The sequence below is a fragment of the Opisthorchis viverrini genome (assembly GCF_000715545.1).
Source record: "Opisthorchis viverrini unplaced genomic scaffold opera_v5_1, whole genome shotgun sequence".
In the NCBI taxonomy this organism is placed as follows: Eukaryota; Metazoa; Platyhelminthes; class Trematoda; order Opisthorchiida; family Opisthorchiidae; genus Opisthorchis; species Opisthorchis viverrini.
The window spans coordinates 6,900,862-6,914,422 of NW_008751657.1; the positions used below are offsets into that span (position 1 = coordinate 6,900,862).

The 13,561-nt window shown below is 44.5% G+C and overlaps 2 protein-coding genes across 2 annotated transcripts; one reads left to right on the plus strand and one right to left on the minus strand.

Moving 5' to 3' along the window:
• Positions 1-887: 887 nt before the first annotated feature.
• Positions 888-13,019, plus strand: T265_00113 (hypothetical protein; the record flags this gene model as incomplete). Its single annotated transcript, XM_009163770.1, has 7 exons — positions 888-1,006; positions 1,042-1,139; positions 1,174-1,301; positions 1,335-1,517; positions 1,555-1,678; positions 8,604-8,710; positions 12,438-13,019. 7 exons carry the CDS (start codon positions 912-914, stop codon positions 12,711-12,713), a joined length of 1,011 nt encoding a protein of 336 aa, XP_009162034.1.
• Positions 12,390-12,641, minus strand: T265_00114 (hypothetical protein; the record flags this gene model as incomplete). The annotated part of the gene is made up of 1 exon (XM_009163771.1): positions 12,390-12,641. One exon carries the CDS (start codon positions 12,639-12,641, stop codon positions 12,390-12,392), a length of 252 nt encoding a protein of 83 aa, XP_009162035.1.
• Positions 13,020-13,561: the final 542 nt, after the last annotated feature.

The following is a 13,561-nucleotide window of genomic DNA, read 5'->3' on the forward strand; positions in this document are numbered from 1 at the left end:
GATCTAGGATAGCTCGCTTCAGAATGCGTTCCATCACCTTGCACGGCACGCTAGTGAGGCTTATAGGCATGTAGCAGCCGGGCGATAGTCCGTCACCAGTTTTGTAGATTGGCGTGACAATCGCTTCCTTTCAAGCAGAGGGAAGGCGGCCTCCGTCAAGCAACTGACGAAACACCATGTGTAAATGGTTTGCCAGTGTGGGGGACGTTTCCTTCAGGATCCTTGGATGGACCTCGTCGGGCCCCAACGCGCAGAATGGGTTGATCTTGTGCAAGAGTTGACGAATGTCCTCCACCGCGAAGACCAAGTCGGTTAGCGGCTGTTCGTAGCTTCGCCTTGACAAGAGTGGATGTGACGAGGACGCTGGGACTGAGTACAGACGCGCATAGTGTTCTCTGTAAACCTCAGATACCACTGTTGGGTCATTTGTCGGTTCTCCGTTTCTGTCCCTCAAGGAGAACGCGAATCGTTCTCTTCCGGTGCCTAGCCGCCATGTCACCCGAAGGTTGCACGAGGGCTGGGATCCTGCCAGGTTGCCCAAGCCTAGACAGGGGGAGTTAAGTGCCAGATGTCGGGTTCGAACCACGGACCTTCCGGTCGGTAAATTTGCGCTCTAACCACTTGGGCCATCTCGCCCAAGTTCGCTACTACGACGTTGATGACGAAAAGAACGGATAAATACCCATGTTTTTGCAATGTGTGAGTGTTTTCGTTCCCTTGTGCAATGCACTTGGCGCATGGTTCCTTCACTCGCTCGTTCTGATGACCTGACCGATCCTTTGTTGAATGGCCGTGCATATTCGATACCCTAATGCTGTACCACGAAGGCAACGTTTCAAGGTCATTACAACTTGCGAATTTACGTATTTCGGCGGCGCACTCCGTCATTGTTTTCGTTTTGCCCTGTGGCAATGAATTCTCGCTTACGTGAGCTAGCATTCCTACTATTTTGTGCCGTGGGTGTCTTTTTCTCCTACCTTGTATACGGAATTATTCAAGAAAAATTGTGAGTCCTCAAATTACTTGATCATTTCGCACCAGAACGAAAGGCAATTATGGCAACTCGAACGACAGGTTCAACTACTTCTTCTCTATGCTCCTCTTCCAATGCCTCGCCAACACCGCCTTTGCTGCAGTTGGTAATGCCCGTTACATCTAATTTTACTTGTAAAGCACTGACTTTCACTAGAGAACCTCGGGGGGAGGTCACCGAATCGAAATTCGCTCTGTGTGGTTTTACGTACATTGGTGCAATGTTCGCGAGCAACTTCAGTCTAAAATTTGTTTCTTACCCCACACAGGTACAATTTATCAAGCTTATTCTATTTGTCCAGGTCGTTAGTAAATCTATCAAACCTATCCCTGTCATGATTCTCAATGTTATTTTGGCAAAACGGAAGTATCCCCTTCAGAAGTATCTATTCGTGACCATGATCTCTATGGGAGTAATGATGTTTATGTACAAAAACAACGTCACCTCTACTGGCAGTTTCTTTGGCGGTGGAGAATGTTTGTTGGTTCGTACACTCATACTTCTACACATTCATCTTTCAGTTAATCTCACTCTTATTGGATGGAATAACCGGTGGGGTTGAAGAGTCCTTAAGTAAACACAAAGTCGGCTCCTACACTCTGATGTTCCGCATGAATATGTGGTCCGTCATTTATCTTATTTGCGGTAAGTCTAGAATCGGATAGGCGACAGTCACCTCTTCATCTACATCTGTCACAATCACACTGCTCACCAAATCACCATCTTAACAACGACAAGCGTGTTCCTGATACTGTCTGCAGGTATTTGCAGTTTAAGTGAACTGACGCGTCATGTGATTATAGTCATGTAGTGGAATGCTCCGCTATGGGGCTATTGAGATTTACCGTGGTGCAGCGGTAATCAGTACAAAGTCCATATTACCTACGAGTCTCTGGTACCATGTTAATCATCTGATAAATATCCAACACCTAGCCTCCCTGTACTCCATGTTTGGATGCAGAGTCTAGCGCGCATGTTCCTTAGGAAAACTCGCTTTGCTATTTTTCGATTGAATCGTCTTCCAAGCAGAGTTTGCAAGAGAAGGCGGTATTTTCACCTCGAGTCACTAACAGCTGTCGCACAGCCGCAGCTTGTAACTAAAGGCTTCACTCCTCACTGCCGGGTATACATACATCCGGACAAGTAAACGAAACAGTGCTAATGTCGACGTCCCTCTACTGTTCCCAGGCTTTTCCCCCCACCTCAGCAGCCACATTTTGTATATTCTGATAAAACCCTACCGCTATAGGGCGAATATCTCATTGGATGGGTCAACAATCCCGAAATTCAATCCGATAGCGTTTCGTAAACCTCAGAGTCTACACAGTCACAGCGACTTCCAGTGTGACACCTCCGTACACCCTGACAAAGAGACTAGGCACTGCCATGGTGTGACAGCCTGTGTATCTCCGTGACACATTAAGTTTTGCTGAGTGTTGCCGGGATGACACTTGTTGGGTCTCATGAAGCACTTAAACGGGTAAAGATCAGAATAACACATTCTCATGTTTCTCCTGTTTTTGGGTCATGAGCGCCTATCAACCTATTCTTTAAAAACTGGAATACCTTAGCATTCCCCATCAAGCATTACTGGCTTGCTGTGAGGCTTTTAAGCAGGAGTATTTGCCGGGTGGCCTTATCGTCTTCATGTTGAAGCCTAGGCTTCGTAATATCCTGGCTCACTAGCACCCTTAAAATGTCTAATTGCCAGTAATTTTGTTCCGCATCTGTCGTTGCGTAGTGTCACCCAGCAGGTCATCGTACTCACTGAATACAGTGTGGAGAGTAAATGAAAACAAGCTACCCAGTTAGCTTGGACCCCAACAAAAATGATAACGGTGTCTTTCCACTATGTACTTGAAACCCCCATAGTGCTGGTTTTAGACCCATTTGATGATATTGTGCTATCCGACTTTCCGTCAGTAAAGAAAGACAGTCAGGTTGGATATATGGCCATAATATCTGCCTTTGTAGAGTGTTCACCTCATTTCAGATCATGCTCTTTTTTGGTTTAAATCTCCAATAAATCACTCGGGGAACCTAAGGGACAACCTTCTTGTTCGGCTGTTGAAAAACCTGACCCAAAAGTCGAAAAGCTTTATCGAGGCAATCTGCACACACTTTGGAGACGCTGACTGCAACTGGGGCAAGATATGCAACGCCTGCCAAATAAATACTGAATTTTATAACAGCCTGTGTCGCCATTGGTGTGAAACATATCCCTCCCGATGTTGGATTACTCAACCAGGATATCTTTTAGAAGTGAGCGAAGCCATCGCCTGTCTGTGAATGGAAGGGCCTGGTAGAGTCAGAAGGCCCTGAACTTAGCCCAAGGCAGTGCAGTTTGGAATATTCCGAAATTGCTTCAACTCTCACACATAGTGGAGTCCAATGAACGGGTTTTTGCTGAGTTCTCCGAAGACAGTATTGGAAATTTGACGTACAACAAGAACCAACGTCATGCTTACGGGGATGAATATTTCCAACAGCAGTTTAGTTGATCATCTGCCCCTCTCTCCCCAGGCTTCTGAAGTCACACCATGTTCTGCTTTTAAACACCACCAAACCGCCGGAGTGGATGAACTAATACCAGGTTCGTTTGAAGTTGATAGGGTATATTTCTGTTTTCCCTTTTCTAGAATCGTTAAAGTGATTTTGAAATAAGAGTGCGACCCAGCAAACCAAGAGGCGAAAATCGTTATAATCCCGTTCAAGAAGGGCACCAGGATCGGCTGCTGCAACCGCCTGGGCAAAAGTCTTACCACAATTGTAACGTAATTACTGGCTTCAGTTATACTACGACGTCCTTTCTGTTCACCTGAGATGCAAATCCGAGAGTTCTATGCAGGATTTCGACAGATGTTGGTGTGCTGACCACTTCTTCACATTGAGAGCCTGAACGGAGACACACGTACTGCCGACCATCGATGACAGTTTCCCCTGACTTCAAAGAACCTTTGACTACGTAGATGAATCAACTCTTGTGTATTTACTTGTCCAACATTGGGCGCTATCGACTTTTCTGAACATCCCTCTTGTTGTTTTGGGGGCTAGATGGCTCAAGTGGTTAGAGCGTGGATTTACTGACCGGAAGGTCCGTGGATCGAACTCATCCTCGGCTACTCCTACCTAGGGGCGAGATGGCCGAAGTGGTTGGAGCGCGAATTTACTGACCGGAAGGTCTGTGGTTCTAACCCGACCTCTGCCTCTCGACTTCCCCTGTCTAGGCTTGGACAACCTGGCAGTATCCCAGCCCTCGTGCAACCTTCGGGTGGCATGGCAGTTAAGCACCGAAAGGGTGCTACAGCTGGACGACTCCCATCTAGGTTTGGAATCTTGACAGTAGCTCAGCCCTCATGTTTCCTTTGGGTGACGTGGCATTGAAGTGATGCTACATCGGAACGATTAATAATTACCATTATTGGCATGAGTATTTAAACTCAACCCAGAACTGTGAGACCCAAATATACGCTACCACCACTAAAGAATCTGGTCAACGTGACTGCGTCTAATGTATATACTCTTTGTCACGTGAGTCAACAGACAACTCTTGCTTATGCCGTTTCCTTATTAAAGGTTTACGCATTTTGCGTTTCTGAAACACACACACAGGACTTTACTACAGCACTACATCTGAACGCGATTCAATATAGCTAAGTTTATTCGCAGTTCACTCTCATTGTGTCAGGTAATCCTGAATGGCGTTAAGGGCGAGAGCTGAAAATACTCTTCTCGGTTGGATTTTATAAAGAGTCAGCTGGGTGTAGTCACACTGGCTACGTTTATCAGGGTCCGCGGTCAACGACCAAAAACCGAATTCTGTGTCATCTGTGCATGAGCGCTAAAAAGCCCCATCATTGACACTGTCAAGGACGCTTTTTGTGAAGGACTTTCGAGACTCTTACAGATGGCATGGTTCATGGGCACCACTCTTCTGGATGGTGGTTTGAATACCTCTTGAGAAGAATCGAAATTCATGACAACCGTCTCGGATGGCTCTTTGGTATGGCTGCTCCTAGCACCGACACTGTCAATCTCTTCCTACAACTATGCGCTGATCACCATCAATGAGAAAGCTATAATCTTCACTAGATGCAAGATTTGGTCATCGAAGAAGTCTAGAAGCAGCAGCTGTCTAGACAATTTGCTAACGCTAAACAAACCGATTGGATGGTGATTAGTCAGCGTTCAACTCTATTCGTTCCAAAATGAGGTCATGGTCCAATTAGAAGTGGATCTCCTAGTGACACGTATCCCTGACTGAGACGATCAAGACAGTCCATCGTACCAAAATGAGACCCGGCAGGATCTCTAAGGCGGCGCCTGGCGCGAAGACCCAAGAATGACCGAGAGGAGTGACTAAGCAAAGCCCAAGAAATGAAAGGGGTGTTAGCTATTGGAACTAGTCAAACTCTTTCAACTTACGCGCAACACTGGACCAAGAATACCGCCGGTCAGTGAAGTTATTACAGAGGAAGATGGTTTAAAATTCTACATTCATGCCTGCTTCCGTGGGCAAAACAATTCAAAAACAGCTCCGATGCCTAGAGCCGCTCAGCACAATGAATACCGCATCACCAGCTTCACAGTGGGGCGTGAGCTGGTCGATTCTATCAGAAAAATTGTAAAACGAAATTAAACCTTTGAGGTGAAACGAAGCATACTTCCTTCTCCTGTATTGTGTAAAGAGAGGGAAACAACCCATTGACAGTCTAACAAAACTTGTGCAGAACATTTGGAAGATGAGTAAAATACCGGAGGAATGGCAAATGTCTATTATCATCCCTATCTTTGATTAGGGTGATAGATCTAAGTCTAAGAATCACCGAATTTTTAGTTTAGCATCATCAATAAGTTGTTCATGGTCATCAACCTACGTATGCTTACCAGTATTTGCGAGGGATGTAAAAACCACGTTGAGTTCCTTCCGGTCTTTGGATGCACTGGCCACATTTTTACCTTACGAAAACTCCTCGAACATCACCACTTATAGGCAAGGCCAACAATTTTTATCCTTGTAGATTCGGAAGCAGCCTCAGACTCATTTCATCAAGCTGCGTTGTGACGATTTCTTCTCCGTAGAAGTGTATCAAGCATTTCCGTCAACTTTCCCTAATCCGTATACTCCTCTGCGAGGAGTATCCTCCTAAGTGCATAAAATTGGTTTGTCAGGTCTGCCCTTGCCACATTCCCTTCTCAAATCCGTAATTAGATTAGCTATAGGAGAACTGTTAGCTGTATCTTCTGGTATAGAGCTTTCTCCCCGATAAGAATCTAGTGATCTGCAGTTGGTATCCTTCCACTTGTTTCAGATTCCTAAATTCGAAATGGAGCAAATAACCCTATTAGTATTGTTTTATGCTTTGCACAGTCGAAATGTAGAGTGCCGTTCTAAAGCTGCTCATACAGTCAGGGCCACTAGGGGCAGTGAGCAGATCCAGCTTATTGGGCTGTTGTATTCCGTCATGCGGCAACGTTGTTAACAAAGTGAGTGCTATAAACACCAAAGCCGTCCCGCTGTCCTTTGGCTTTGTGTCCTGCTTGGTGTAATGTTAGCCTGTTGGCAAAAGGCAGGCGAACATTGTTCCTTTGACCATTGGAACCTTTGAAGCACCGCACATAGGTCATTGGAGAATTGGTTTGGTAATGTGAAAGTGCGACAAATGTTTCCTAACGGTATGTCAACTGTCGGTTCCACCAACTGCTCTGGCTCAGTCACGGTCTCCGCTTTTCAAGTGATGGATTGTCTCGCAGTTTCCTGTTTGCTGAAACAGAATGCAACTGGATAATACAGCAGTTTGGGCAAAGCGCGACATGGAGACGGAAGGTGGGAAACACAAAACACCTTAGCTGCACAGGTGTATGTAGTGTTTGAGGTGAGGTATCACAGACAACTGACGTGGCGTTGTTACGCACCAAGTGGAAATACTGTATTTACTCTCATGTTCCCGATCACTAATCTGTTATCCATTGGTTTCATTCTTGTTCTTCTGCACTTCATAGTTCATGTGCTGTACGCTGCTGTAAGCAACTGACTCCATACGCCGGCACATGGTTTACAGCTTTCAAACCGAACCGAACTGAACTAATGGCCCGGAATCGCTTGACGAGGAAAGTGGTGTTTGTCGGGTTAAAGTGCTTGTGGTATTTACTAAATACTGCTCAATAGCCGTTTTTACAGCTTAATCACAGCTATCGGAAGCGAATCTGGTGCATATATGGATTCAGTCCATGGTCCATGGATATCAGATTTTGTCCTGTTGATCCACATTTTACCCATCAAGCCAACACCATCAGTCGAGGCATGGCGAAGCTAAGACTACTTGTATCGTGGGCTCCATGGATAGCTTCCAAAGGAAGTTCCAATCTACTAAGTCGACAGTTTTTGCTAGGTTTTGGAAGCGTTTGCGTGATGTTGCATGGGAGAGGCAATCGCACCAAGAAACTGGACATCGACAACAGATACCAATGATCAATAAATCTAATCTCCGAAGATAATTTGCTCTCAAGGGTTACGGTGCACAAACACAGGGAGGAACCACCTAAATGGTATATTGGTATATACGGGTTTTAGCATTTCGGCCGATTTTACGCTTGTCTTGAAGTGTATTGATGAAATGCAAGAAAGCGATTCTTGCGCGGTCGATGTGAAGGTCGACCTCTTAGGTCCGGCTGTTGAAAAGCATAGTTAAGCCAATATACTTGAAGGCGAATATGGCTGAGAAACCCGGCTTGTGCATAGGGAAATTTCTGTCTCCGTAGCCGTCATTTTCAAGTTCATTTTGGGGAGTGAATTGATTGGTAAGGTTAAGCAGTTGTTGTAGGCTGATGTAATCGTCGCCAAACACAACTAGGCCATCAACCGCAAACTAACTGGAGGTTTTCATAGTGCGACAGTTAGTGTACCTCTATTACCTTTGTGGGCTTTGACACTCATAGACTCTCACACCGGCCGGATCAGTGAACAGAGGTCTGATTAACACGAACTCTTACTTATCCACGTTGGAATTGGAACATGTCCAATGTCTTTTCCCCAACTGCCTACACTGTGGTATTAAGTCGGCATCCACTAGCTTGCCGAAGGTTTTGGGGACTTAGGCTTTGGTTTATGCCCCTATTTGTCGGTGTCTTTTCCCCAACTGCCTACACTGCTGTATTAAGTCGGCATCCACTACCTTGCCGAAAGTTTTGGGGGCTTAGGCTTTGGTTTATGCCCCTATTTGTCCTGTTTGGACGGTCTGACAATATCCCGGCTCCGTTCGACCGATAACTTAAGAACTAAAAGTTATTTCGTATCCTATCGGCCGTCATCTGGTGCCTTGCTTGCTGCATTCAGCCGGATGAGTAAGCGAGAAAATCTGCTACTCTTGATGGTTCCCAGTTCCTTCCGCTGTCTATACCTTTTTATGCCTTGGAGTTTTAAAGGTAAGTTTTATAGATGTCCCGCAGTGAATTATCAGTGTGAACACTGACATGGGTGTCCGTAATAATGCCCTCGGTTGCTTTGCCTCAGCTGTTCTATTTTTTCAATTACTTTAGCAAAGGTTCTTCATTATGCTTTCCTCTGCAGCTTTAATAGCAACCGGTGAGGGCGCATTGTTCGCTCAATTCGCGCAAAAGCACCCGATTGTACTATACAAATTGGCACTTTTCGGTTTGACGAGTGCAGTTGGTCAGGTAAGCCCTTCCTCTTCCTTCCTCTTTCAAGAATTTTTGGATTCTCAGGCAAAGTTATACATTCGTCGTTTGGTTTTATCCGTAACACTACTTGGGATATCACGTCTTTTATCTGTATAGTGTTACTTCTGAACAACGAACAAGTATGTGACAGAACCAGGTGGAGTCCCGTTAGGGTTCGCTGTTGCACGGGAGATTGAATGAAAAGATAATAAAGTAATATGGTAGTCATTCACACTCCATCTTATAAAAGCTTTGGTTGGCCTGTTCGGCCGCATTCTTGCGATATTTCTTTCCCAAGCGGGCTTCCACGTATCCGTTTATCAGATCTTAATAAAAACAACACTTTTGTGCTTATCCTTGCTAGTGTTTACTTATGAACCGGTGATTACCGTTAATGGTGTTGCTATTACACATTAGTACTAACATTATTACACTTGATTGCCAAACAGGAGATAACTTCCAACTTTTGTCCGCAGGCAAAGTCATACATTCGTCGTTTGGTTTTATCCGTAACACTACTTGGGATATCACGTCTTTTATCTGTATAGTGTTACTTCTGAACAACGAACAAGTATGTGACAGAACCAGGTGGAGTCCCGTTAGGGTTCGCTGTTGCACGGGAGATTGAATGAAAAGATAATAAAGTAATATGGTAGTCATTCACACTCCATCTTATAAAAGCTTTGGTTGGCCTGTTCGGCCGCATTCTTGCGATATTTCTTTCCCAAGCGGGCTTCCACGTATCCGTTTATCAGATCTTAATAAAAACAACACTTTTGTGCTTATCCTTGCTAGTGTTTACTTATGAACCGGTGATTACCGTTAATGGTGTTGCTATTACACATTAGTACTAACATTATTACACCTGATTGCCAAACAGGAGATAACTTCCAACTTTTGTCCGAAACCACTTGTCATAAGCAAAGTTAAAAGTGTTTGAAGTCATACGTGGATGCAAACAACGGTCGTAGAAAGTCAGTGCGGAAAGAAACCACATAAAAAATCACCACAAGCAGGCCGTTTAGTGTGTGTCATCTGACGACATTGTTAATGGTTGACCAGGTGAATGTCAATCTGTTCGCCAAGCTTCTGTCACCAATCAAGGTGACGTCATCTGTTCGTGGTCTAGTTTGAAGAACATCAAATGCTCCACTTCCGTCGTCCTCAAAATGGACATCACTATGAAGACCATCTTTTTAGAAGCCATCAAAAAACTGCGTTTACACCAAAGTAGACGCGCGGTTCAGTGACTACTCTGGAGAGGAACACTTCTCATATCTGTTGCTGCCAATGAAACAGTATCTCAACCGAAACATCATCAGTGTACTCGTTTTTTTATTCATAATTATGCTGCGTTCTGCTGAGCTACCGACAGACACCCTACACAACAAATCATGCTTTTGGTTTCATTTGATAGAAAAATGAAGAACTTTGAGCTTAACAAAAGGAATGAATCCAGTTTGTTGGTGGGTAGTGTTTCTGTTTGAAACAGGGTTTCTAGCATAGATTTAAGCAAGAATCGTTTATTGGTATTACCGGAAATGTTGTTTAAAGTAGGTGCGTCATCTTCACTTTTTGCATACACTATCAAACGGATTATATGACATCCCTTAGCTGTTCTCAGCCGTTGCGCGAATGTTTTGCATCGCTATGTGATTGCACTATCCAAAGATAAGTAAGCACCCATGCAAATGTGAATTGTTGCTGATGCTGAGTCTTGCAATATTTTCTTTATAAGCAGATTGATTCCTCACTAAGCACGCCACTCATAAGATTGCTGAAAATTCTCCGAGAGCCCACGACCAGTTCCGCTCATCTTAGGACTCGTCACCTAGGCCCAGTCCTCGAGTTCCCGCTAACACTATGTTCCATCCGAACCCAACAGGTTATTTCTTCGTAGAGAATCTAGTTTGTCCCTTGCACTTAACACGAACGTCAGTGCTCTGGTCTTTCCATGTTGTTGGTGGCCTGTTTTTATTGTCCTTGTCATAGATTCTCTCCCACATTCAGCTAATCTCAAACAAACGGAAAGTATTTCATTGTGGCGGCATCAACTATCATGGCGGGAATTACATTGCCTCGTGACTTATCATGAGGAACCAGCATCAAGTATCATTCCAGTTGGGGGATCAAATATCCTCTTAAAAAGTATCCACCGAACGTTTTTCGAATGAACAGACTTCATTGTTGGCTTCTTTTTAAACGATACGTATCCTTCTAGACCCCCGTATTTCCGTATATCTAGGCTGAAAGAAAGATCATTCCAACTCCCCCCCTGCAAGTGGTATTCTTGTACTCTGTAGGGAGCCTGGAATCTCGGTTATTTTAACTGTACTCAATCTGCTGAGCTCACACGTCATTTAAAAATCGCCGCGCAAGCTTTGATGTTTTGGCAAACCCAGCTTGACGCATACCAATCTGTTGACCAAATTGCAATGCAAAGAAGCCTTGATTTAGATACTGAGCAAATACTTTGAGATGATCATGCCTGCTCAACCCGTGGCCAGAATTTGTCGTGGGGTCTGTCGCGCAGTCTTCTTTTCGGAACCAAAACAAGTTAACTCCATAAGTATGGCTTACAAAGCATTAGATGTATCTACTTCCTATGTTCTCTATCCGTTCGCCTGCAGTTGCAGTGACACTGGAAAAACGCATGGTCCCAAAAGAGAACAACCAGATATACGAAGCGGAGTACGCTTTCACCATCTTTCACACAGCGCATTTAGTTCATACGTCATCAAATTCACTTGACGCGTCATTCAAATTCGTACTGCCTAACGCCAATTCGAAGCTGTTCGCCTTCAATTTTGGCTAACATTTTGTTTGCTCGTGAGTAGTTGGTAGTAATTGGTGAAACAAGAAAAACCAGTGGGACATCTTTCACACAGCGCATTCAGTTTATACGTCATCAGATTCACTTGACGCGTCATTCACAATCACAAACGCCAATCCGAACCTGTTCGCGTTCAATTTTGCCTAATATTCTTGTTCGCTCGTGAGTATTTGGTAGTAATTGATGAAACAAGAAAAAACAGTGGGTAAAGTGGAACCTATACCTTTCAACCCTCAAGCAAACCACAGTGAAAGGTTTCCTTCGTTCTGATTTTCCCGGAAGTTTTATTTCTGCACCCAGCCGCTTGTGAGCCGTCAGCTATTATTCTCAAATCTGTACAATTGTTTTCCAAGACCGCGTAAGCCCTAGGCGTTTTGTGTGGAATTGGGCAACAGCTCCTTCACTGGACTGGCCACACACTGAAATTAGATGCTGTCGGATACGTTGTTCGGTACATTTTGAATATGGTCGTATCTACCTTATTAGACATGGCTCGAAATCTCAGCTTCTACCACCCACGCTACTGACGAACTCGGGCGAATTCAGTGGTCTCCAAGCGGCCCACCCGCAGTATAATGATTAATAAAATGAGGTGATTTTGTCTTCCAAACGAGAATCATTTATCTCTTGGTACTGGAACCTCCGTCGCTAAGGAGATGTCTGGGCTGTATTGGTTTGGCGTGATACTGAGCTCCAATCTTAGCGTTAACAACAAGTCCAGGGAACCTATGCGTACAGACTGACCAACTTGGATTAGATTCCTGCCCCAAATACATCGATCCGCCGTCAGATGTCCCCCACCATAAAATGTGTTTTGGCTTCGAGAAAATAACGGATGCACATTCATCCGATTGTTTCATGTCCAAACTCTCCCTTCTGTTCATTCCCCAGATCTTTCTGTTCACATTGCTTACTAACTTCGGGTCGTTGATGTGCTCGATCGTAACCACAACGCGAAAGTTCTTCACTGTGCTGGTTTCCATTATTCTGTTCGAACATGTAATGACCACGCGACAGTGGATCGGAACCGTGCTGATCTTTTCTGGCATCTTTTTGGATCAACTCTACGGAAAGAGCGCTCATAAAACTGTTCATGGCAAGGGTCACGCCCAGACCGATCGGGAAACGTCCAAAAAGCGTGATGAGACCAAGTTAAAGGGTCTTTGAGCACTATCGATGCGGATGTGCGTTACTTTTGACTTTTGCTTCCATCTGTGCAATGTTTCGTGATACAGTTTTGTTGCATAGTTTGCACGTGTTTTCTTTTGTTTATCACCACAAAGACTGGTTGGTTTTTGCACTGCACAACCTATAAATGGATGCAACAAGTGTGCTCAAGATTATGATGACGTCATCTCGTTTTTTATCTCATTACGTCGCCAATCAGGACTTTTTTACTCATTGTTCAGGAGAGCGTTTTTCGCACAGCCATTCTTAATATGGTCTTTATGGCACTCTTACTTGATGCCTCGTATCTACTCGGTAACATTCGTTAGACACTACATATGGGGTACCAGAAAATGCTTGGATTCATATGTTATAAATATGTGGACAAAACCATGATCTTGTCTCATTAAACTGGAAGCTTCCATGAGAAATACGCTAGTCCAATCCGACCATCACTCGTGACATCAAAACTGTTCGGCTGACCGTTCTGCTTGTACTATGCCGGTTTCCTACCAAATTTTTCACCTTCTGCCGTGGACATTCCAACTACACTCTTCATATAAGGACAGAATAATGGAGTATCATGTGAGAGAGCTCCACATAAGTGCTCAGACCTTGTCTGGATAAAAAACCGGTTCAGTTATAATAAGTCCCGGAAAACTTACTTCAATCCGAACCTCTACTTTACCGCGTCAGTTGGGCTTTTATGAACCCCCCGTGGGATGTCGGTTCTTGAAGTTAACGGAACATGCACGTACCCCACTGACATTGAATGCCACGCTGATGCGGTATGTTAACTGACGTTTTGCCGATGCTCATCTCGTTATTTTACGTCATGATGGGTTTCA